The 19,688-nt window shown below is 43.3% G+C and overlaps 1 protein-coding gene across 1 annotated transcript in view; it reads left to right on the top strand.

Moving 5' to 3' along the window:
• The window catches only part of PRKRIP1 (PRKR interacting protein 1), a 30,098-nt gene extending 11,766 nt beyond the window's left edge, over positions 1–18,332 (top strand). Inside the window, exon 6 of the mRNA XM_023740262.1 lies at positions 16,063–18,332. Coding sequence (XP_023596030.1) covers positions 16,063–16,163 — 101 coding nt within the window. The 3' untranslated portion in view covers positions 16,164–18,332. The remainder of the gene's footprint in view (positions 1–16,062) is intronic.
• Positions 18,333–19,688: the final 1,356 nt, after the last annotated feature.

Genomic DNA, 19,688 nt, shown 5'->3' with positions numbered 1-19,688 from the left:
TAGTATGAGTCAGAACTGACTCAACAACACCTAACAAGAACCTTCACTTCTGCTTGCACAGAGCCTCAGGGTCAGCCAGAGGTAAAAGATGAGAGCCTTCACAGATCTTTCTTGGGTATGCACACAGCCGTATACCTGTACGTGGCCTTCTGGAGTCCCAGGAATATGTTGGAGCTTTTCAAAGCCTCCTATGGGCATCTCATCCCCCAGCTTTTCCTCTTAAGCTTCTTGTTTGCCTCAGCTGTTATCATTGCCTCAGGCAGGTGTGATGTTTAAGGAGTGGTTTAGCACCTGGTTGCTAGCTGAAAGGTGAAAGGTAAGAAGTTCACTCGGGGAGAGAGAGATGGCAGTCGGCTTCCATAATATCACAGCCTTGGAAATCTGTGGGGCAGTTCTACTCTTTCCTGTAGGGTCACTACCAGTCGGAATTGACTCCATGGCAAAGGTTTTTTTTTTTTTTTTTTTTTTAATTATTGATCATTATTCACCAACAGCCTGGGGACAAAGCAGTTCATACTGATAAAGCACTGAGTCAGGTCAAATAGACAGGCCTTGCAAGTGAAGATTTCCAGGGAGCTGCCAGACGGTGAAATAGTTACGGGGGTCTGAAGATAGAACTTTTTGAGGAGCTCCAAACCCGGTTTGCTCCTTCAGTGGCTCCTAGGGTGCTGATTTTCACGGCTGCCATGATTGTGAGGCTGTTGGTTTTCAAGGCTACCTCAGAGCTGGTTTAGAGGGAAGTGGAAATAAGACAAGGGAAAACGCCACAAATTGGACCATTCTTACTGAGATTCAGTCATTTTTCCTGAACAATCCAAGAAACATTTCCAGAGTTCTAAACAATGTTGATGTTGACAATTTTTGCCAGTGTTCCCGTTGCTTTTATAGAGGAGCAGATTGTCGGAGGTCCTTACTCTGCAGTTCTGGAAGTGCTTCCATCTTTCTGAATTTTAATCTGTGTATAGTATTGCATTTGAAGTGAGTTTTCTGTAGACATCAAATGTTTGCGTCCTGTTTTTTTATTTATTCTGAGCTTTCTGTCTTTTTGTTGATATGTTTGGATTTAGGTCTATCATTTTCTTTTTTCTTTTTTTCGTCTGTTTCCCCCTTCCTGCCTTCTTTTGGGATTATTTCAACTTTTTTTTTTTAATCCATTTTAATCTAGCTATTGTTTTTTTTAACTATATCCCCTTTTTTTGCCTATAGTTTTCATTCTCATAATTTGAATTCACACTCACATGAACAGAGGTTTATAAAGGTAGGTGTGATTCATATTGCTTTACAGAGATATTAAGCCTTAAATCACTATAATTTTAAATGTAAACTCACTTTAAAATGGAAAAGAAATGCTCTAAAAGATTATGAATTAGAATATTTCTGTGTATTAAGGAAATTTAAAGCTGATATATAACTTTCAAACTGATTTTAAAGCATTTAGCATTAAAGAAATTTCTACATCCTGCATTATGCTTAGTATTTTCTGCATACTTTTTATTTTTTTAGAAGAAAATAGTCATTTTAAATGAAACTCAATCTGCAATATTGTATACTGTCTCTGATACAATAGCTCCGAGAGAACTATAAGTCTCCTGTTTTGTTTTGTTTTTTTATTATTGTGCTTTAAGTGAAAAGTTTACAGTTAAAGTCAGTTTCTCATACAAACATTTATACACACATTATTAGGTGACCCTAGTTGCTCTCCCTACAATGTGACAGCACACTCCTCCTTTCCACCTCAGATTTCCCGTGTCCATTCACCCAGCTCCTGTCCCTTTCTGCCTTCTCATCTCGCCTCTGGACAGGAGCTGTCCATTTAGTCTCATATATCTGCTTAAGCTTAGAAGCACACTCCTCACGAGTATCATTTTATGTCTTGTAGTCCAGTCTAATTTTTGTCTGAAGAGTTGGCTTCGGGAATGATTTTAGTTCTGGGCTAACAGTCTGGGGGCCATGTCTTCCAGGGTTCCTTCAGTCTCAGTCAGACCATTAAGTCTGGTCTTTTTACTAGAATTTGAGTTCTGCACCCCACTTTTCTCCTGCTCTGTTTTCTTCTAATAACTGCTATCTTTTTTTATTTATTGTTTTATCGTGGTAAATATGTATGTAACAAAACATTTTTTACGTATCTAATTCACTGAGATCGATTATGTTCATCGTGTTGTCCAACCATCACCGCTGTTCATTTCCAAATTATTCCACCACTATTAATAGAAACGGAGCCGTGGTGGCGCAGTGGTTAAGAGCTTGGCTGCTAACCAAGAGATGGACAGGTTGAATCCACCAGCCACTCCTTGGAAACCCTATGGGGCAGTTCTACTCTGTCCCTTAGGGTCGCTGTGCATCGGAATCGACTTGAGGGCAGTGGGTTCGGTTTGGGTTTTTTATTAACAGAAACTCAGTAACCCCTAAGTAAAGACTCCTCTTTGCCCCCTCCCTTCCATCCCTGGTAACCGATAATAAACTTTGGCCTCTATATATTTGCCCGTTTCATATAAATGAGATCATACAATATTTGTCCTTTTGTGACTGACTTATTTCACTCCACATAATGTTTTCTCTCCATTCATGTTGTAGCATGTATCAGGACTTCATTTCTTTTTATGGCTGAGTAATATTCCATTGTATGTAATTAAGGAGCCCTGGTGGTGCAGTGGTTAAAGCACTCGCCTGCCAAGCAAAAGGCCGGCAGTTCAAACCCACCAGCTGCTCCATGGAAGAAAGATATGGCATTCTGCTTCTGTAAAAGATTACAGCCTTGGAAATCCTATGGGGCAGGTCTATTCTGTCCTACAGGGTCGCTATGAGTCAGAATCCACTCGACAGCAGCGTGTTTTACGCGTATGTATATATCACATTTTGCCTGTCTGTTCATCAGTTGATAGACATGTAGGTTGTTTCCACCTTTGGCTATTGTGAACAATGCTGCAGTGAACATTGGTGTACGAGTGTCTGTTTGTTTTCCTGCATTTGGTTCTTTTCGGTACATACCTAGGGTTGGGATTGCTGGATCATATGGTAGTTCTATGTTTTTAACTTATTGAGGAGCTGCCAAACTGTTTTCCGTAATGGCTGTACCATTTTGCGTTCCCACCAGCAGTGGATGAGGGATCCAGTTTCTCCACATCCTCACCATCACCTGTTATTTTCTGTTTTTGGATCATAAGCCGTTCTAGTGGGGGTGAAGTGGTATCATTGTAGTTTTGATTTAGATTTTTGCATCTCCCTAATGACTAACGATGGTGAGCATCTTTTCATGTGCTTTTTGGTACGATCCCTTTTTTATAATTGGGGTTTTTGTTGTTTTGTTTTGTGTTTTGTTTTTTAGTGGTTGCTCTAGAGAAGAATCATCGATTAACCAGATAGTTACCGTTTCTGTTGCTTTTCCTTCATTCTTGATGTTTGAAACTTCCCTTTAGTATCATTTCCCTGATCTATGAAGAACTTCCTTTAGTCACTGATTTAGGACAGGTCTATTGGCTACACATTTTCTTAGCTTTCCTTCATGTGAACATGTAACACCTTCTTCCCTGAAGGAGATTCTCATTTAAATTTCAGCAGTTTGATTACAGTATGTCTGAGCATGGATTTCCTTGGTTTTATCCTGTTTGGAGTTCACTGAGTTACTTGAATCTGTAGGTGTATGTCTTTTGCCTTCTTTATATCTTCTATTTCTTTGATGCAGTTTTCTGTATTTTTGTTTATTTGAGGAGTGTCCACCTTTACTTCTTGGAAAACCATTTTAAGTAGCTGTTTAAAGCATTTGTCTGATAATTCCAACATCTTGGTCATCTCGGCATTAGCGTTTGTTGATCGTCTCTTCTCATGCAAGTTGAGATTTTCTTGGTTATTCATATGCCAAGCAACTTTATAACTTTCTATCCTGGACATTTTGAATTATATCATGAGGCTCTGGGTCTTGTTTAAACCCTGTGGAGAATGTTGATACTTGTTTTAACTGTCAGTCAACCCAGTTGCATTCAGGACATAAGTTCTGTACCAGCCTTCTGTGGGTTGTGGTTCCAATGTCAGTTCAGTTTTCAAAGCTTTTACTATGCCATCTGTTCTGCATGTGCATCAGCGAGTGGCCAGTTTGAGCTCAGTTCTTTGAGTTCACTTCCCATACAAAGTGTTTGGTGTGGTTAGGGCCAGATCCATGCATGTGCTGCTCGGGTGGGCCCAGGAGTTCATGCACAATTTTATGGGGTCTCTTTTCCAATCTCGCCCTCTCCATGATCTCTCCTATAATTTTTGGTTTCCTGGGGCTCCCCTTTTCAGAAAACTGGGGCTTTAGTTAACTCACTCTGCTGCACACTTCCTGCAACTGTGCCTGAAGCCAGGGTCAAGCAGTGGGAGGACAGAGAGAGAAAAAAAAGCAACAGGGACTTGACCCACTATCTTGGGACTACAGCTCCTCTGATCAGAAAGAAAAATTCCCCTCCTTCAAAGTTTTAGCTGCCTGCAGGGCCCCACTGCCACTGTTGTCACTGCTGCCACTTGTGACCACAGCAAGATTCTTAGGAGTGAGGATGTGAGTGGTTGGAGAAAAGAAGCACCAGAAATTTCCTTGCCTCTGAGCATTAGGAGTCCCCTTTCTCACTTCTTGAACCAGAACTAGGAGGCTTCTCCTGGAGCTCTGTCTGTCCACGCCTGGCCGCCACTTCTGGGTTTTGGGTCACTTAGAGTCTAGGCTGGAAGATACTAGAGGGAAAAAAAAAAACAGGATACTCACTGCTGTTCTAGTGGCACTTCTTCCCCAGTCTGCCTGCTGCCATTTACTTTTCAGGGTCCTTGAATAGCTGCTCCATGGTAGAAGTGTTGAACCAGAATGGGCCAAGGGCAGCGTCCATTAGAGAACTCCATCTAGGTTGACCCTGACCTGTTGACTAAAACTCACTGGGTGGATTTATTCTCCACCTAAGAAGCAGCCAGACTCATTCTTTTGTTCATCTCACCCACAGAGGTATCATAGGAGACTTCAGAGGAAATTTGAGGCAGTTGAATAAACCTGAATTCTAGGCTTAGCTCTCACTGTGCTTCACTCTGATCTTAAACATACAGCTTCCCTTCTTTGAGTGAGGTTTTTTTTTTTTTTTCAACTTGTAAATGATTAACTCATTTTTCGATCAATCTAATTCTGCAATTTGATGACTCTGTCAAGTGCTTTGCTGGCATTAAGATATACCATGTCTTGAGGGTTTCCGTCATTGGTAAGGAGCCCTAGTGGGCCAGTGGTTAAGAGCTCGGCTGCCAACCAAAAGGTCAGCAGTTCGAAACGACCAGCCTCTCCTTGGAAACCCTTTGAGGCAGTTCTGCTCTGTCCTGAAGGGTCTCTACAAGTTGGAATCGACTCGATGGTTATGGGATTGGTTTTTTTGGTGGGGGTTTGGGTTTGTTTTTCTCACTGGTAAACCTAAGAACTCTTTTAGAAAGAAACTGAGGTCAGTTTGCTGTGAGTCTGTGCTTAGCGAACCTGCATTGGCTCTTTGGAGTCGCATATTAACTTTGTAGTAATCGGTTCTTGCATTGAGGGAGATGGGTGGCAGTATCACAGAGCTGAGATTTCTTAAATCCCCCTCTGCAGCCCCTTTTAGACATTAGGCACTGCGATGACACGGTTTCAGTCGCCTTTCTTTGTCTAAGGCTATAAAGAATGTTCCAGAGATCACACAACAGGTTTTAATACTTCAGGTGGATTTCCTCCAGAGCCTCCAGCTTGTTTCACGCTCCTGATGTCCTTTCACTGTGTCTCCTCCTGCCTTGAGCCAACAAGGTAGACCTTGTGGTCATGCTGCCTCATGGAGCCGCATCATGGTGGCACAGTGGTTTTCAAACTGAGTGTTGTGAGCCTTTAGTCACTGCTTCATGGATCAGTTTAGATTCTTATTACTATTCTTTTTTTTAATGAAAATAGACTAGAAAACATCAGTGTGTCACATGGTAAGAATAGTATTGTTTTGTGAAATTTTCTTTCACTGTCTATGTGGGGTAGGGGCTATAGTCAAATTTAGAAATCATTGGTATAGTATGTGGGCCCTGCTCTATATTTGATTCTGAAATTAGTGTCTGTACAAATTAAGAAATGATTAATTCTGTGTGATTATATATGCTGAGTACCAAATGAGTAGACAAGAGCATACAATAAGAATAACTGTCGTAAGAATGGTTTGTGTGGCTTTCACCATGCCTTCTCAGTTTCCCTCCTTATTTTTCATTTTGTGGAAGAGTAAATAGATTTTTAAGTTGTCCAAATGAAGTAGAAATTTAATGTAGTAATACCAGTTGTGCCACAAGGTGGCTTCTGTGCACCTCTGGGTACGTGGACTTGGAGGTGGGTAGATCACTCAAAGTACTCCAGCCTCTTGGCTCTTCCTCTAAAAAGGGGTGTGGGGCTGCTGGCTAGGAGTTCTGTTCTATTGTTGGCGAGGAAGTATACCCACTTATTTTCCATGCTGGTCCAGCAACTCAGTGAAGAGACCCTGCAGTGTGGGATTGATGTCTGATGACACCAGTGGATGGCATTATGCCAATTTAGATTATTATGAAGCCTTGAGCTTCCAAAATGATATAGTCTAACACCAGTGTTACTTATCATAACATAGACCTGCCTGCCAGAGAAATCCAGGTGACTGTAAGGTGATTTGTTACTAGGTACTTCTAGAGCAGAGTTTCCCAACCTCAGCACTGTTGACATTTTGCGCCTGATAATTTTTTGTTGTAAGGGGCTGCACTCTGTTCGTTGTAGGATGTTTGAAAATATCCTGGCCTCTACCCACTAGAAGCCAGTAGCACCCTGCCCCCAGCTATGACAATAAAAAAGTCTCCAGACATTGTCAAATATACCCCAGTGGGCAGTGGGGGGCAAAATTGTTCCCAGTTGAGAGCTACTCATCTAGAGGCAGGTATCTGGTGTTCAGAAGGCACTCAGTATGTTTCTGTTTTTTTCTTATGCATACTATGTTGGAAAACTATCCATATCCTTTGTGTCTTTTGACAATAAAGGTAATATATGATAGTTTTAGAAATTTTTGGAATATGCAAAGAAGAATAACAAAAAAAAAAAGATCTATACTCCTTACCAGAAATAATCATGTTAACATTTTAATGTGATTTCTTTGCTTTCAGTTCTTTAATACAATTAAAAAACCAGTTGCTGTCGAGTTGATTCCGACTCATGGCAACCCCATGTGTTGCACGGTAGAACTGCACTCCGTAGGTTTTCATGGCTGTGACCTTTTGGAAACAGATTGCCAGGCCTTTCTTTATAGGTACCTGAGGGTGGATTTGAACCAGCAACCTTTCAGTTACTAGTCCAGCACTTAGCCATTTGTGCCACCCAGGGGCCTAATATAAAAATACATGTTATGCATACCTTATTTATGTAAATACCATATTTATAGTCCCAAATTTATCGTGTAACATTGTATCATAAGTACTTACCCACGTCTTTACAATTACATAGTAAAAGGATAGTTTTTCTAGTTGACTAATTTATCTGGCAAAAAAGAGTTAGGTAATATTTGCTTCATTTGCGCTCACTGACATTTTACCCAGTATCTCTATAATCAATGAATAAATTCCTGGATTTTATATAAACAATAGTATAACATAATGGAAGTAAGCAATGGAAAAACTCGATACCATCATCCTGATCTTTATGGATCACTTTCTATCTGTCAGTTTTCCTTTATTCTCTCTCCATATGCACACATCACTTATGTACTTATATACAGTATATGAACGATTTGCCATTTTGCTTATTTTATTAACATTATAAGTGTTTTCATTCCTTCATATTTTTTAGTAATATTCCAACAATTGACATGCCATAATATACCTAACTCTTTCCCCTTTGTTAGACAGTAGACTGATTCTACTTTTTCTCTAAAGAGAAGATACTTCCATGAGTATCATGTCCCTATGTCCCTTCCCCCTTTCTGGGTTATTTCCTTCATATATTTTTCCAACAGTGGGAATTACTGTTGACTCTCCTTTGTAGATGACTTTTTGTTTATCCCTAGCCGCTCTTAAAATTCTCTCTTTATGTTTGGTTTTGGCAAGTTTGATTATAATATGTTTTGGTGACTTTCTTTTGGAATCTCCTGTATGTGAGGTTTGATGAGCATCTTGGATAGATATCTTCTCATCTGTCACGATATCAGGGAAGTTTTCTACCAACAAATCTTCAACAATTCTCTCTGTATTTTCTGTTATCCCCCCTGTTCTGGTATTCCAGTCACTTGTAGGTTATTCCACTTGATAGAGTCCCACATAGTTCTTAGGGTTCTTCATTTTTTTTAAATCTTTTATCTGATTTTTCCTCAAGTAAGTTGGTGTCAAGTGCTTTATCTTCAGTCTCATTAATTCTGACTTCCATTGCCTCAGTTCTGCTCCTGTGACTTTCTATTGAGTTGTCTAATTCTGAAATTTTATTGTTAATCTGCTGTCTCTCTATGGATTCTTGCAGCCTGTTAAATTTGTCGTTGTGCTCTTCTCTAATCTTAAATTCTTCTATTGTTTGATCTGCATTTTGCCTAATCTCCTTCCTGATTTTTTGAAGAGTTCTGTATGTTAATCTTTTGTATTCTGCCTCTGGCAATTCCAAGAAATTCTCTTCCTCCGGAAAATTTTTTGATTCTTTATTTTGAGAGCTTACTGAAGCCATCATGGTCTGCCTCTTTATGTGATTTGATACTGACTATTGTCTCCAAGCCATCAATAAGTTATTATATTTATTTATTTTATGTTTGCTTACTGTGTCCTAGCTTCTTGTTTTGTTTTATTTTGATATGTCCAAATACGCTACTCGTGTGAGCTAGCCTGATCACCGGTGCCCCTGACCTCCAATGTCCTGCCACCACGTGGCCAGAGCTGCCACTAAATATGTGAGCCCAGGAGTCTGCCCACTCCTCCTGTATGGATTCAACTCAGGTGCCTAGGTAATCGGCCACCAAGTGTGTGGTGCAGGCTCTCACCTACAGTCCTAGACAGGCATGGGTGATTCGTATAGGCACAGGCATCTGGCTGCAGCAGGGGGTCACAACGCTGAGCAAGGCAGGGGGCCGACGGCCACCCCCGAGTGTCCGGGAGGAAAGCATGTCCCTGTTCCCTAGAGTGCGTAGGCAGGTGGGTTTTGCAGCCGGACTGTGAGCTCCCGGTGCCGTTAGCTGTAAGGACTGGGGGGTACCACTTATTCTTGGGCCCCTGTTGCAGGTGGCTGGATGGCATGGGTGGAGCCACCAGTCCTCAGGCCCCTGATGTGGGTAGGTGAAGACCCTGGTAAATGGGCAGAGCAGTGTCAAATGTCACGAACCTGCCACTTCACAGCTGAAACAGTTGAAGTTAGACTTCAGGTATGTACCCTGTTGTACTGTAGTAATGAGGGCCTACGCTGTTGAAATGGGCCCACACAAGTCTATGCAGGGGGAAAGGCACTCAAAGTCCGTGGACCCCTTATGCCTGTGCCTGGGCAAAGTAGCTGTGCCTACCCTGAGTTTCTGGCTTAGGGGAGCTGGCAGATTATTTTTTCCCCTTTGTTAATTTGTTCCCTCTCCAAGGCCAGGAGATGGCTCAGGGTGTGTGTCGAGTCCTACTTCCAGCCCAGGGGACTCGGTAGTCACTGAAGCCGTCCCAGACCCAGTGCAGAGCAGGGAGTGGGGAGTTAGATGGGAGAGAGGTTTTTCCCAAAGTGGGGTGTAGGGGAGTGTTTTTGACCTGCGCAGTAGGCCAGATGCAAGTACTTGTCTTTCGCTGAGCTGCTTCTCACTGGTTCTGGAAGGCCGAGTGGACTTTCTGCCTCTGGGTCTCTCCCAATGTGGAAAACGCCTCCGGAGCGCCACTGCTTGCCTTACCGTGCACCATGAGCTGATCCGGCCTGAAGGGCTCTGGCTCCCGCTGGGTCAGTTCTGGCAACTCCTCACTGCTTCCAGACCATCTCTCCCTCCTCTTGCCACTCAGTCCGATTCCTCAACTTTGCCTTTGATGTTCAGGGCTCCTAGATTGTCATATATAATCAATTCACTTGTTTTTTCGGGTCTTTGTTGTAACAGGGACCACTGGAAGCATCTAACTTCTCCGCCATCTTGGCCCCACCTCCCAGCAGTGGAAATTACTAGATCACAGAGTATGAAGAGGATTTATGGCTCTTCAAATGTATTGGCAGCTACTTTCCAAAGAGATAGTACCAATTTTTACTGCCATCAGTGATTTGCAGTAGCGTACACTTTTACCATATACCTGCCAGCATTAACTTTTAAAAATTACTCTTCCTCCATGTGTATAAGAGTGATGCATATCAGAGAAAGTCTGTTGGGGATTTAGTAAAAGCCTTACAAAAATGTAGATCCAGATCTTCCTAGGCCATGAGAGCAGCCTTCACTCTCTTCCCATGCCTTCCCCCCCACTCCCCACATACACCCCACCCACCTGTTTACAGCCTCCAAAACTCTTTTTAAAACATGGATTGTCATTCATTCTTCTGCATAAGTAATAACGATAGCTAACATTTATTGAACACTTATCATGTACTACCCCAGTTCTGAGTACATTTTGCGTATTAACTGATTTAATGCTCACAGCAGCCCTGTAAGGTAGTCCATATTCTTATCTCCATTTTACAAATGTGAGGGACCTCAGGCACCGAGCCATGAAGGTGCTCACAGAGAGCTGTAGAGGTAGTGGGTGACAGGGCCAGGGTTTGATCCCAGGTAGTGTGTCTCCATTGGCCGTGCGCTCATCCACGAGGTTATCTTGCTTAAAACGTAGTTCTGCAGCACCTGGCACTCTTGGCCCCTCCAGTCTCTACCAGTGTGGTCTGGCTGCTCCCGTCCACACACCCTCTGCTCCAGCCTTGCTTACAACCTCTGTTCTTCAGCCTCACTGCACATGCTCAGGCCTCTGTGCTCTTTTCTTTCTCATGCTGACTCCTTATCTGCCTGGAGACTCTTACTTGTCCTTCCTGTTGCAGTGTTTTCTCTTTTTGTGAAGCTTTCCTAACCTTCCTCCTCAGCTTCAACCTAACAGATCTAGCCTTTCCCTCCACCTTGCTCCTGTAGGGTTTTGCATATACTCTGCTATATACCTGCTAAATCACATGTTGTGTTTATCCATCAAGCTATAATCTCAGTTCCATGAGGGTAGGACAGTTTTTTTTTTTCTAATAATTTTTAAATTTTGGAATAGTTTTAGATTTACAGAAAACTTACAAAGATAGTACAGAGACATCTCATATATTTCACACTCGATTTCACCCGTTGTTAACATCTTAAGTTAATATGGTCCATTTGTCACAATTAATGAACCAACATTGATACATTATTATTAACTAAAGTCCATACTTTATTCAGATTTCCTTAGTTTTTGCTTCATGTCCTTTTTCCGTTCCAGGATCCCATCCAGGATACCACATTCCATTCATGTCTCCTTAGGCTCCTGTTGGCTGTGAAAGTTTCTCAGGCTTTCCTTGTTTTTCATGACCTTGATAGTTTAGAGGGTCAGATATTCTGTAGAATGCCCTTCAAGTGGGATTCTTCTGATGTTCTTCTCATGATTAGAGTGGGGTTATGGGTTTTTAGGAGGAAGACCACAGAGGTAAAGTGCCATTCTCATCACATCAGATCAAGAAGGGTGCCTACCATCAACATGCTTGTCACTGTTGATGCTGACCTTCATTGCCTGGGTAGAGTAGTGCTTGTCAGCTTTCTCCACTATAACAAAAAACAAAATCAGTTGACATCGAGTCAGTTCCAACCCATGGCGACCCCATGTGTCAGAGTAGAACTGCACTCCATAGGGTTTTCATGACTGTGACCTTTCGGAAGCAGATCACCAGACCTTTCCTCTGAGGTGTCTCTAGGTGGGTTCATACTGCCAACTTTTCAGTTAGCCTAGTGCTTAACCATTTGTACCACCCAGGGACTCCTTCTTTACTCATAGCATCCCTTTCCATACTCTACTCTTTGAAAGGTAGTCACCATACGCAGTCCATGGTTAAGGAATGGGGAATTATGCTCCACCTCCTTGAGGCGCAGTATCTACATAAATTATTTGGAATTCTTCTGCATGGAAGATTTTTCTGTTCTCCCCCCATTTATTTGTTCAGTTGTTTCTTTATATCAGTATTAACTCATGGGTATTTATTTTATACTTTAGATTATAATCCAATATTTTGGTATTAGGTTATAATTACTATATTTTGTTGCTCAGATTGTTCCAGCCAGGCCATTGAGAGCTTTCTGAGTTGGCTCCTGTGTCCCCTTTGACATATTATTGTGGAGTGACTTTTTTTTTTTTTTTAAGTACTTCCTTACTTTCTGGCATTACAAGATATTCCAGGCTTATCTTATATATTTCCTGCCCCAGTCCTAGAATCAGCCATTTCTCCGGGGAACCCTCATTTCTTTTCTTGCAGAATGGTATTAGAAGCTAAGATGGGGGCAGGGGAGTGGGCACTGTGTGTCTTCATTGCTGCCGAGATGTTGCTTTTAGGCCCTCTTCAGCTGATAGAGCAAATAAATGTAAGCATATTAACCAGTATATATACACATCTATAAATATTTCTGTATGTAACCAGCTGTATCTATATTAAGCTAAACATGAGTTCATGCTGATGTCTCCACCTCTAATCCATGACCACATGGGTTGTTCTAGCCTTCCCCCTTGTTTTTTCTGTGACCTCCCACTCCAGTGTGAGTAACCTGACTCCCACCATCCGCCATCCACTTACTTACTTGTTCAGTTCCACTGTACAGCAATGTATAGTGGTTTCAGAATTGTTAACCTGTTACGCCAGGGGAAGCAACTTTTTCGAGTAGAGTAGATGCTTCTACACAGGTCCTTTTGCCTTTAGTCTTTACAGACATCACTCATTTCCAGAGTTGCTTAGGTGAGCATGTTTTTCCCCATCCCCTTCAGTAAGGTTGTTTCCTACATTTGTAATACAGTTAGATTCATTTGTCTGCTTCTTCATTCCAGTCTGGGATCCCTGACCTCCTTGATGATTTTTTTTCTTTTAATTTATATGCATTCAAGTTCACTCTTTGTGCTGTGAAGTTCTGTGGGTTTTGACAAATGTGTAGTGTCATGCAGCTACCATCATAATACCGTAAAATTCGTTTCACTGTCCTAAAAAATATGTGCTTCACCTCTTCAGCCCTTTCCCCAACCCTCAGCAACCACCGATCTGTTTACCATCTCTCTAGTTTTGCCTTTTCCAGATATGTTAATGGAATCATACAGCTGTAGTCTTCTCAGGCTCACTCCTTTTCTTAGCAATATCCACTTAAGAGTCATCATGTCTTAGCATAGCTTTATAGCTCATTCCTTTTCTATTGCTGAATAGTATTCCACCATATGCACGTACCACAGTCTGTTTATCCCTTCACCTATGAAGGACATCTTGATTGCTTTCCATTTTTGGGGTGCTTTGTGAATAAAGCCGTGATAACCATTTGTGTGCTAGTTTTTGTGTGGACATAAGTTTTCACATCCGTTGGGTAAATACCTAGAAGCATGATTGCTGGATCATATGGTAAAACTGTGTTTAGCTTTGTAAGAAACTGCCAAACTGTCTTCCAAAGTGGCATTCCCACCAGCAGTAAATGAGAGGTTTTTTGCTCTACATCCTTGCCAGCAATTGGTATTGTCCGTTTTTTAGATTTTAGCCATTCTTATAGGTGTGTAGTGGTATCTCATCATTATTTTAATTTGTGACAGTATGCTTTTTCTATTTTTGTATCTCTAACACTAAACCTAGTACCTGCAGGAAGTAAGCACTTAGTAAATGTTGAATGAATGGATGGATTTTATTGAATTACTTCAGTGTTCATGGGTCACATACCAGACCTCTAAGTTTCTCCTCATTCAGGCCGTGACAGTGTGTCTCACTCACACAGAAATCCATTCTGTTTACTACTAAATGAGGTAATACATTTTCAGGGATGTTTCAGCCACAAGAATGCTTTGAGCCCTTCCCTGTTAATCATCATCTCAGGCATCCAAAACACTCCCTTCCTCGAACATCCAGGTTAATCTGTATTTTACAGTTTCTTTAAGATCAGGATTAAAGATCAAATCCTATGCTCTTGTCCTGCTGTGTTCAGAGCCATGTAAGTTCTTAGAGAGGTTTAAGATGGACAGAACATGATGAAGTTATGAAACAAAACAGGAATCTTCACCGTCTTCAGCCTTGGAGCCCATGTTCTAGAGCAGAGCTTCCTGCTGGTATGTGGGGAATGGACTGTGAGTGGCAGAAACCCTGCCTGGTCTCTTTGGCCTTCAGGGTGGACACTGCACAAGACCTTGGACAAACTGCCTCTGGCTGTGAGCAGTCTCATGTGGTTTCCCCTTGGGCCATAGTGATATTGTCATTTTCTATGTAGGCTGTGATGTGAGAAAGCTTAAGGAGCACGGTCCAGGGATCTAGGGAGCACAGAGCAAAGTTCCTGACTCATCTCTAGTCATGTACTGGACTGATGGCATGCTTTTTTTTTTTTTTGCTCACCTCCTGGCTCCAGCTCGTTTTCCTTTTGCCTCAGTTTTCTTATGCATTTCTGAAGGCAGTTTAGGGCAATGGTTAAGGGCAGAGGCCTGAAGACTCAAGTGGTCCTGGTTTGAATCCTGGGTCCTTGTCCTACTGATATGAGGCCTTGAGCAGTAAATTACTTACCTCTCTGAACTTTATTTTCCTTCTCTGTAAAATAAACATATAATAGGCTATGTTAGAAGTCAACAAGATAGTATATGTAAAGACTTAGCACAGTGCCTGGCACATAGTAGGTATTCAACAAATATTAATTATTAAAATATCCTTGCCATTTGTACTTTTGAACGTCTCATTCTGTTTGACATGAGGTTGATGAGGAAAAGAAGGGATGTTCTATATTAATTAAATCTCAGAGCCGATGTGCTCTGTAGTGTCCCGTCCGAGGGTGTGGAACTGCACTTTACGCTGTGCTGTGCCTTGGGCAACCAAGGCCTCTCCCTGGCAGCTCTGTGCCTGACCCTGTGTTGTCAGCAGTAGCAAAACTTTGAGTGCGTGTGTGGGCACTGGGGTGAGTACGTTTGCAGGGAGGAGGCCCATTGGTGGGCCTGGATGAGCCCCTGGTTGTGAGCTGGCGAGGCCACCATGCCTGCAAGTGGGCTGCCTGGAGTGGACTGAGCTGGAGAATATGGTCTCTAGCTTTGCCTTGTTCCAATCCTCTCCCACTCGCCTGCACCCAAGAAGAGAGGGAGGAGGAGTTGTTATTGGAACAAGTTGTCTCCATCCTCTGTGCTTTGGCCAGCTCAGCTGTACTGGCAGTCATGAAGAGGAAGCTTGAAGTTCAGGGCTGCACATGGAGTTTCAGGAGAGAGGGCCTCTGGGTCTGTGTTTGGGAAGAGCCAGGAAGCTGGCAGATTTGTTGTGGGCAGAGTCCTCTGCTCCAGTTTTTGAAAATCCACTTGCAAGACTGCGGTGAGAACTTGAGACTTGAGCAGGAATGCTGTCAGCCTAGCATTAAATGGTAAAGAGCCAGCTGTGGAAGTCACCCTACCCAGCTGGCAGATATTGTCAGTGATGGGGGCCATAAAGAAAGCAGTGAGACCTGATTTACGGAGGTCGGGCTATCCTTTTTGCTGCTGGACCTTTTGATAAGGAAGAAGTCCGTTTGTCAGAGCAGTGGTAGATCAATTCTGTGACCAACCCTTAGTACCTGAGAAGCGGTGTTGGGGACTGATGGATGTGAGGACTGCCTCTGGCTTCTTGCTCGACAACTTGTTCCTCATTTTCCTTAGCTCTCCTCCTTTTTTAAAGAGCCCCTTTATGCTCTGAAGGAGTCCTTGGGTGGCACAAACAGTTAAGCACTCAGCTACTAACCAAAAGGTTGGCAGTTTGAATCCACCCAGAGGCACCTCAGAAGAAAGGCCTGGCGATCTGCTTCCCCAAAAGTGAGCCATTGAAAACCCTATGGAATAGTTCTACTCTGACACACATAAGTGGAATCCACTCAGCGGCAACTGGTTTGGTTTTTTTGTTTTCTTCTCGGAGTGAATTTGTATATATATCACCCGAATGTCATGTGATTCCAGGATCCAGTCTATCCCAGGAGCAGCAGTCCAGTAGCTCTGAGGAGGCGTCTGGAACAGAGGAGGAGGAAGAGGATGAGCCCAGCTTCATCATGAGGCGATGACGATGTTTGCCACAGCAGCTGTCTAGAACTTGTGACCAGGGCCTCAGAAACCCTCCACACGACCAGAAGGGAAAGGAGGCTCTGTTTGGACTTAGCTCCCCTCTCCCTCAGGACTGGCTAGATGGAGAGCCTGTGCGCACATCCCTCCCCTCAGCAGGACTCGGCCCGTGGGACAGAGAGGGCTGTCTGCTGCACATTCCAGGACGCTGCACATTCCAGGACACTGCACGCGGGCTCATCCTTGTTCCTGCTAAAGGGGAAAATGTATAGCTTCCTGCCACTGGTGTGTGTTTTCACATGTTTGAACAGTGATAAGTTTGGGGCTGGTTTCTATGAAAGGAACTTTGACTCGGTAAAGAACAGAAAACCTTTAGGTTTTGTTTGGACATGTGAAACATTAATTACAAAAGCTGCAGGGAATGCTGAAAAATGACATAGTAGAGGTGGGGCCTCAAGAGTTCCTGTTAAATGGACCAGACTTGAGGAAGGAAGTGGGCTTGGCTCTCAGTTAACCCCATTGCAGGGTGCCTGGCCCCCATCTCCTTCAGTGGAGGGAGCATCGCCCCCCTGCCCCCAAGAGCTCCTGGACACAGGTGTGGATGGGGAAGGCCCAGAGTGTGTACAGGGACACGCAGGTGGCCAGGGCAGAACCGTTGGGCTGAGCCCTAGGAAAGGAGACTTGACATGTGAAATGGCCCTTTTGGAGAACAGCTGGAGACTAGAAAAATAAGCAGGGGAGAGAATCCAGGTTGGGCCGAACCATAGTAGGGGACATGGGGAATGTTAGCCAAACTGGGTAGGGGTGGGGGATGAATTGGCCAGAAGCTGCTTTTTCATCCTGAAGTCAAGGGAATCTAAGCAGAAAAGGGACCAAAAGAGACTTGACCTGGACCTGTGGGTGGAACTGTTGAAACTAAAGCCCTTCAGATCTTTCCCTCTTCAGGCCTTCAACTTGGGTCACATAGGCCAGGGTCAGAAGGGAGTGCCCACAGAGACCAGGAGGCTTGGTGAGAGAGGCCAGGACTCCCGCTGTATGTACCTGGATGAGTGCAGCCCCAAGCCAGTTCCCACATACTGGCCCAGAGTGGAACGGGTGCCTCTAGAGTGCAGGGTGCTGCGCTGTAGGTATATGGGAGGTGACTGAGGTCAGCCTTTGACGTTGAGCACCTTCAGGCCAATGCTAGGGACAAAGACATTTTCTGATTAGAGCCTTTGCTTGCTTTTTTGATTATTTATCTCCAGCCCCAAGTTCCTAAGTGTATTTTGTGCCTTTTATGGCATTTGATAGTGTTAAGGAAATGTCGGTTTTGAGTGAAGGGAAACCAAGACACAATTTACTTTTCTTTCACTTCTATAGTATAGATTTCCCCAGCCCCACCCTGAGCCATGCTACTTCTATGATCACAATTGTCCATTCAGTGGTTCAGGTCACAGGAATTTTTCTTTTCCAGAAAGCTGAGATGGAGAAGCAGCCCTAATAAATTAGCACACATCCTGGCCGGACATTTTGAAACCCGCGTTTCTCTTGTCTTGTCAGGGACTGGCTGGTTGGTTTTGTGTTTTGTTTCTACTTCTGCTATCTTTGAGCTGTTGGTTTCCTTATCATCCCCCAAAGTATATGTCACAGCTCTTGCTTAGAATCTGCAGCCTGACTTTCCTGGGTGTTCTCTTCAGTGCCCGAGGCTCCTGAGGCTGCCCAAAGGCCTGGTTTTGACTCCTGACCCTGCCTCTGATGAATCAGGGGACTCTGGGCAAGTCACTTTCTGCCTCTGCCCAGTTTACCTGCCCCATTATTTGCATCTGAATATTCTTTGTTCTTCAGTTAAGTTTCCCATGTGGATTTACCAGACAAGATTGAAAAATGCAGAAAGGGACAGAAACTTGCCCAGGGCACCCAACAAGTAAGTGGTAGAGCTGGAATGTGAACCCAGGCAATGACTCCAGAATCATGCTTCCCAGCCCCTCTACACACTGCTGGGCTGCTTTGCCAAGGAACACTATTGGGTCAGTCTTAGATGCTGCTGTTTTGGTGCCAGGGCTATGGGCTGCAGGCCCTCCCTTAAGGAGCACCCTGGCGCATTTGTGTGTGTGTGTGTGTGCACGCATGTAATACAATATAATTTGTTGTTAGTTGCCATCAAGTTGGCTCTAACTCCTGAAGGCCTTATGTAGAACAGAACGAATTGTTGCCTGGTCCTGCACCATCCCCATGATCTTTGATATGTTTGAGTCCATTGTTGTGGCTAATGGGTCAGTCCATCTCATTGAGGTTTTTCCTCATTTTCACTGACCCGCTACCAAACATGGTGTTCTTTTCTACGATTGGTCTTTCTTGATGACGTGTCCAAAGCAAGCAAGATGAAATCTCGCCATTCTCACTTCTGAGGAGCTTTCCGGTTGTATTTCTTCTAAGGCTGACTTGTTCTTCTGGCAGTCCATGGTGTATTGAGTTTTCTTCGCCAGCAGCACAATTCAAATGCATCAATTCTTCTGTCTTCTTTTTTAGTTTTCTAGCTTTCTTATGTATATGAGGCAATTGAAAATACCATGGCTTGGGTCAGGGGCACCTTAGTCATCAAAGTGACATCTGTGCTCCCGCAGCTGCATCCTGCCTCAGTCTTGTCCAGGAGGAAAGATTAAGGGGATGACCCAGCATCTCTAACAAAGGTCATCTTGTGTCTCTGATTAAGTCACCTACCAAGTCAGTTAGGAATGCTTTTGGCTACAAGAAACAGAAAACTTGGCTATCAGTACTTAAACAAAGAGGAGTACCTATCTGCTCTTTCTTTTTAACTGGAGAGCAGAAGGTTCCCCAGAAGTACCCACCCCCAACAGATGTTACTATGTATCTTATTGGCCAGAACGAGGTCATTTGGCCATCCCTAGCTGCCAGCATCATTAATATCACACACAAGTAAAATTTTGCTGAAGATCATTCAAAAGTGGTTGCAGCAGTACATCAACAGGGAACTGCCAGAAATTCAAGCTGGATTCAGAAGAGGACATAGAATGAGCGACATCATTGCTGATGTCAGATGGATCGTGGCTGAAAGCAGAGAATACCAGGAAGATGTTTACCTGTGTTTTATTGACTAGTAGAGGCATTTGACTGTGTGGATCGTAAATTATGGTTAACATTGTGAAGAACGGGGAATTCTAGAACACTTAATTGTGCTCATGCGGAACCTGTACATAGACCAAGAGGCAGTCATTTGAAGAGAACAAGGGGAGACTGCATGGTTTAAAATCAGGAAAGGTGTGTGTCAGGTTTGTATCTGTTCACCATACTTATTCAGTCTGTATGCTGAGCAAATAATCAGAGAAGCTGGACTGTATGAAGAAGAATGGGGGGCATCAGGATTGGAGGAAGAGTCATTAACAACCTGTGATATGCAGATGACACAACCTTGTTTGCTGAAAGTGAAGAGGGCTTTAAGCACTTACTGATGAAGATCAAAGACCACAGCCTTCAGTATGGATTACACCTCAACATAAAGAAAACAAAAATCCTCACAACTGGACCAG

This window comes from Trichechus manatus, unplaced genomic scaffold, assembly GCF_000243295.1.
Source record: "Trichechus manatus latirostris isolate Lorelei unplaced genomic scaffold, TriManLat1.0 scaffold00151, whole genome shotgun sequence".
Classification (NCBI taxonomy): Eukaryota; Metazoa; Chordata; class Mammalia; order Sirenia; family Trichechidae; genus Trichechus; species Trichechus manatus.
The sequence above is the reverse complement of the archived record's forward strand: the minus strand, read 5'-3'. Positions and strand labels throughout refer to the sequence as shown.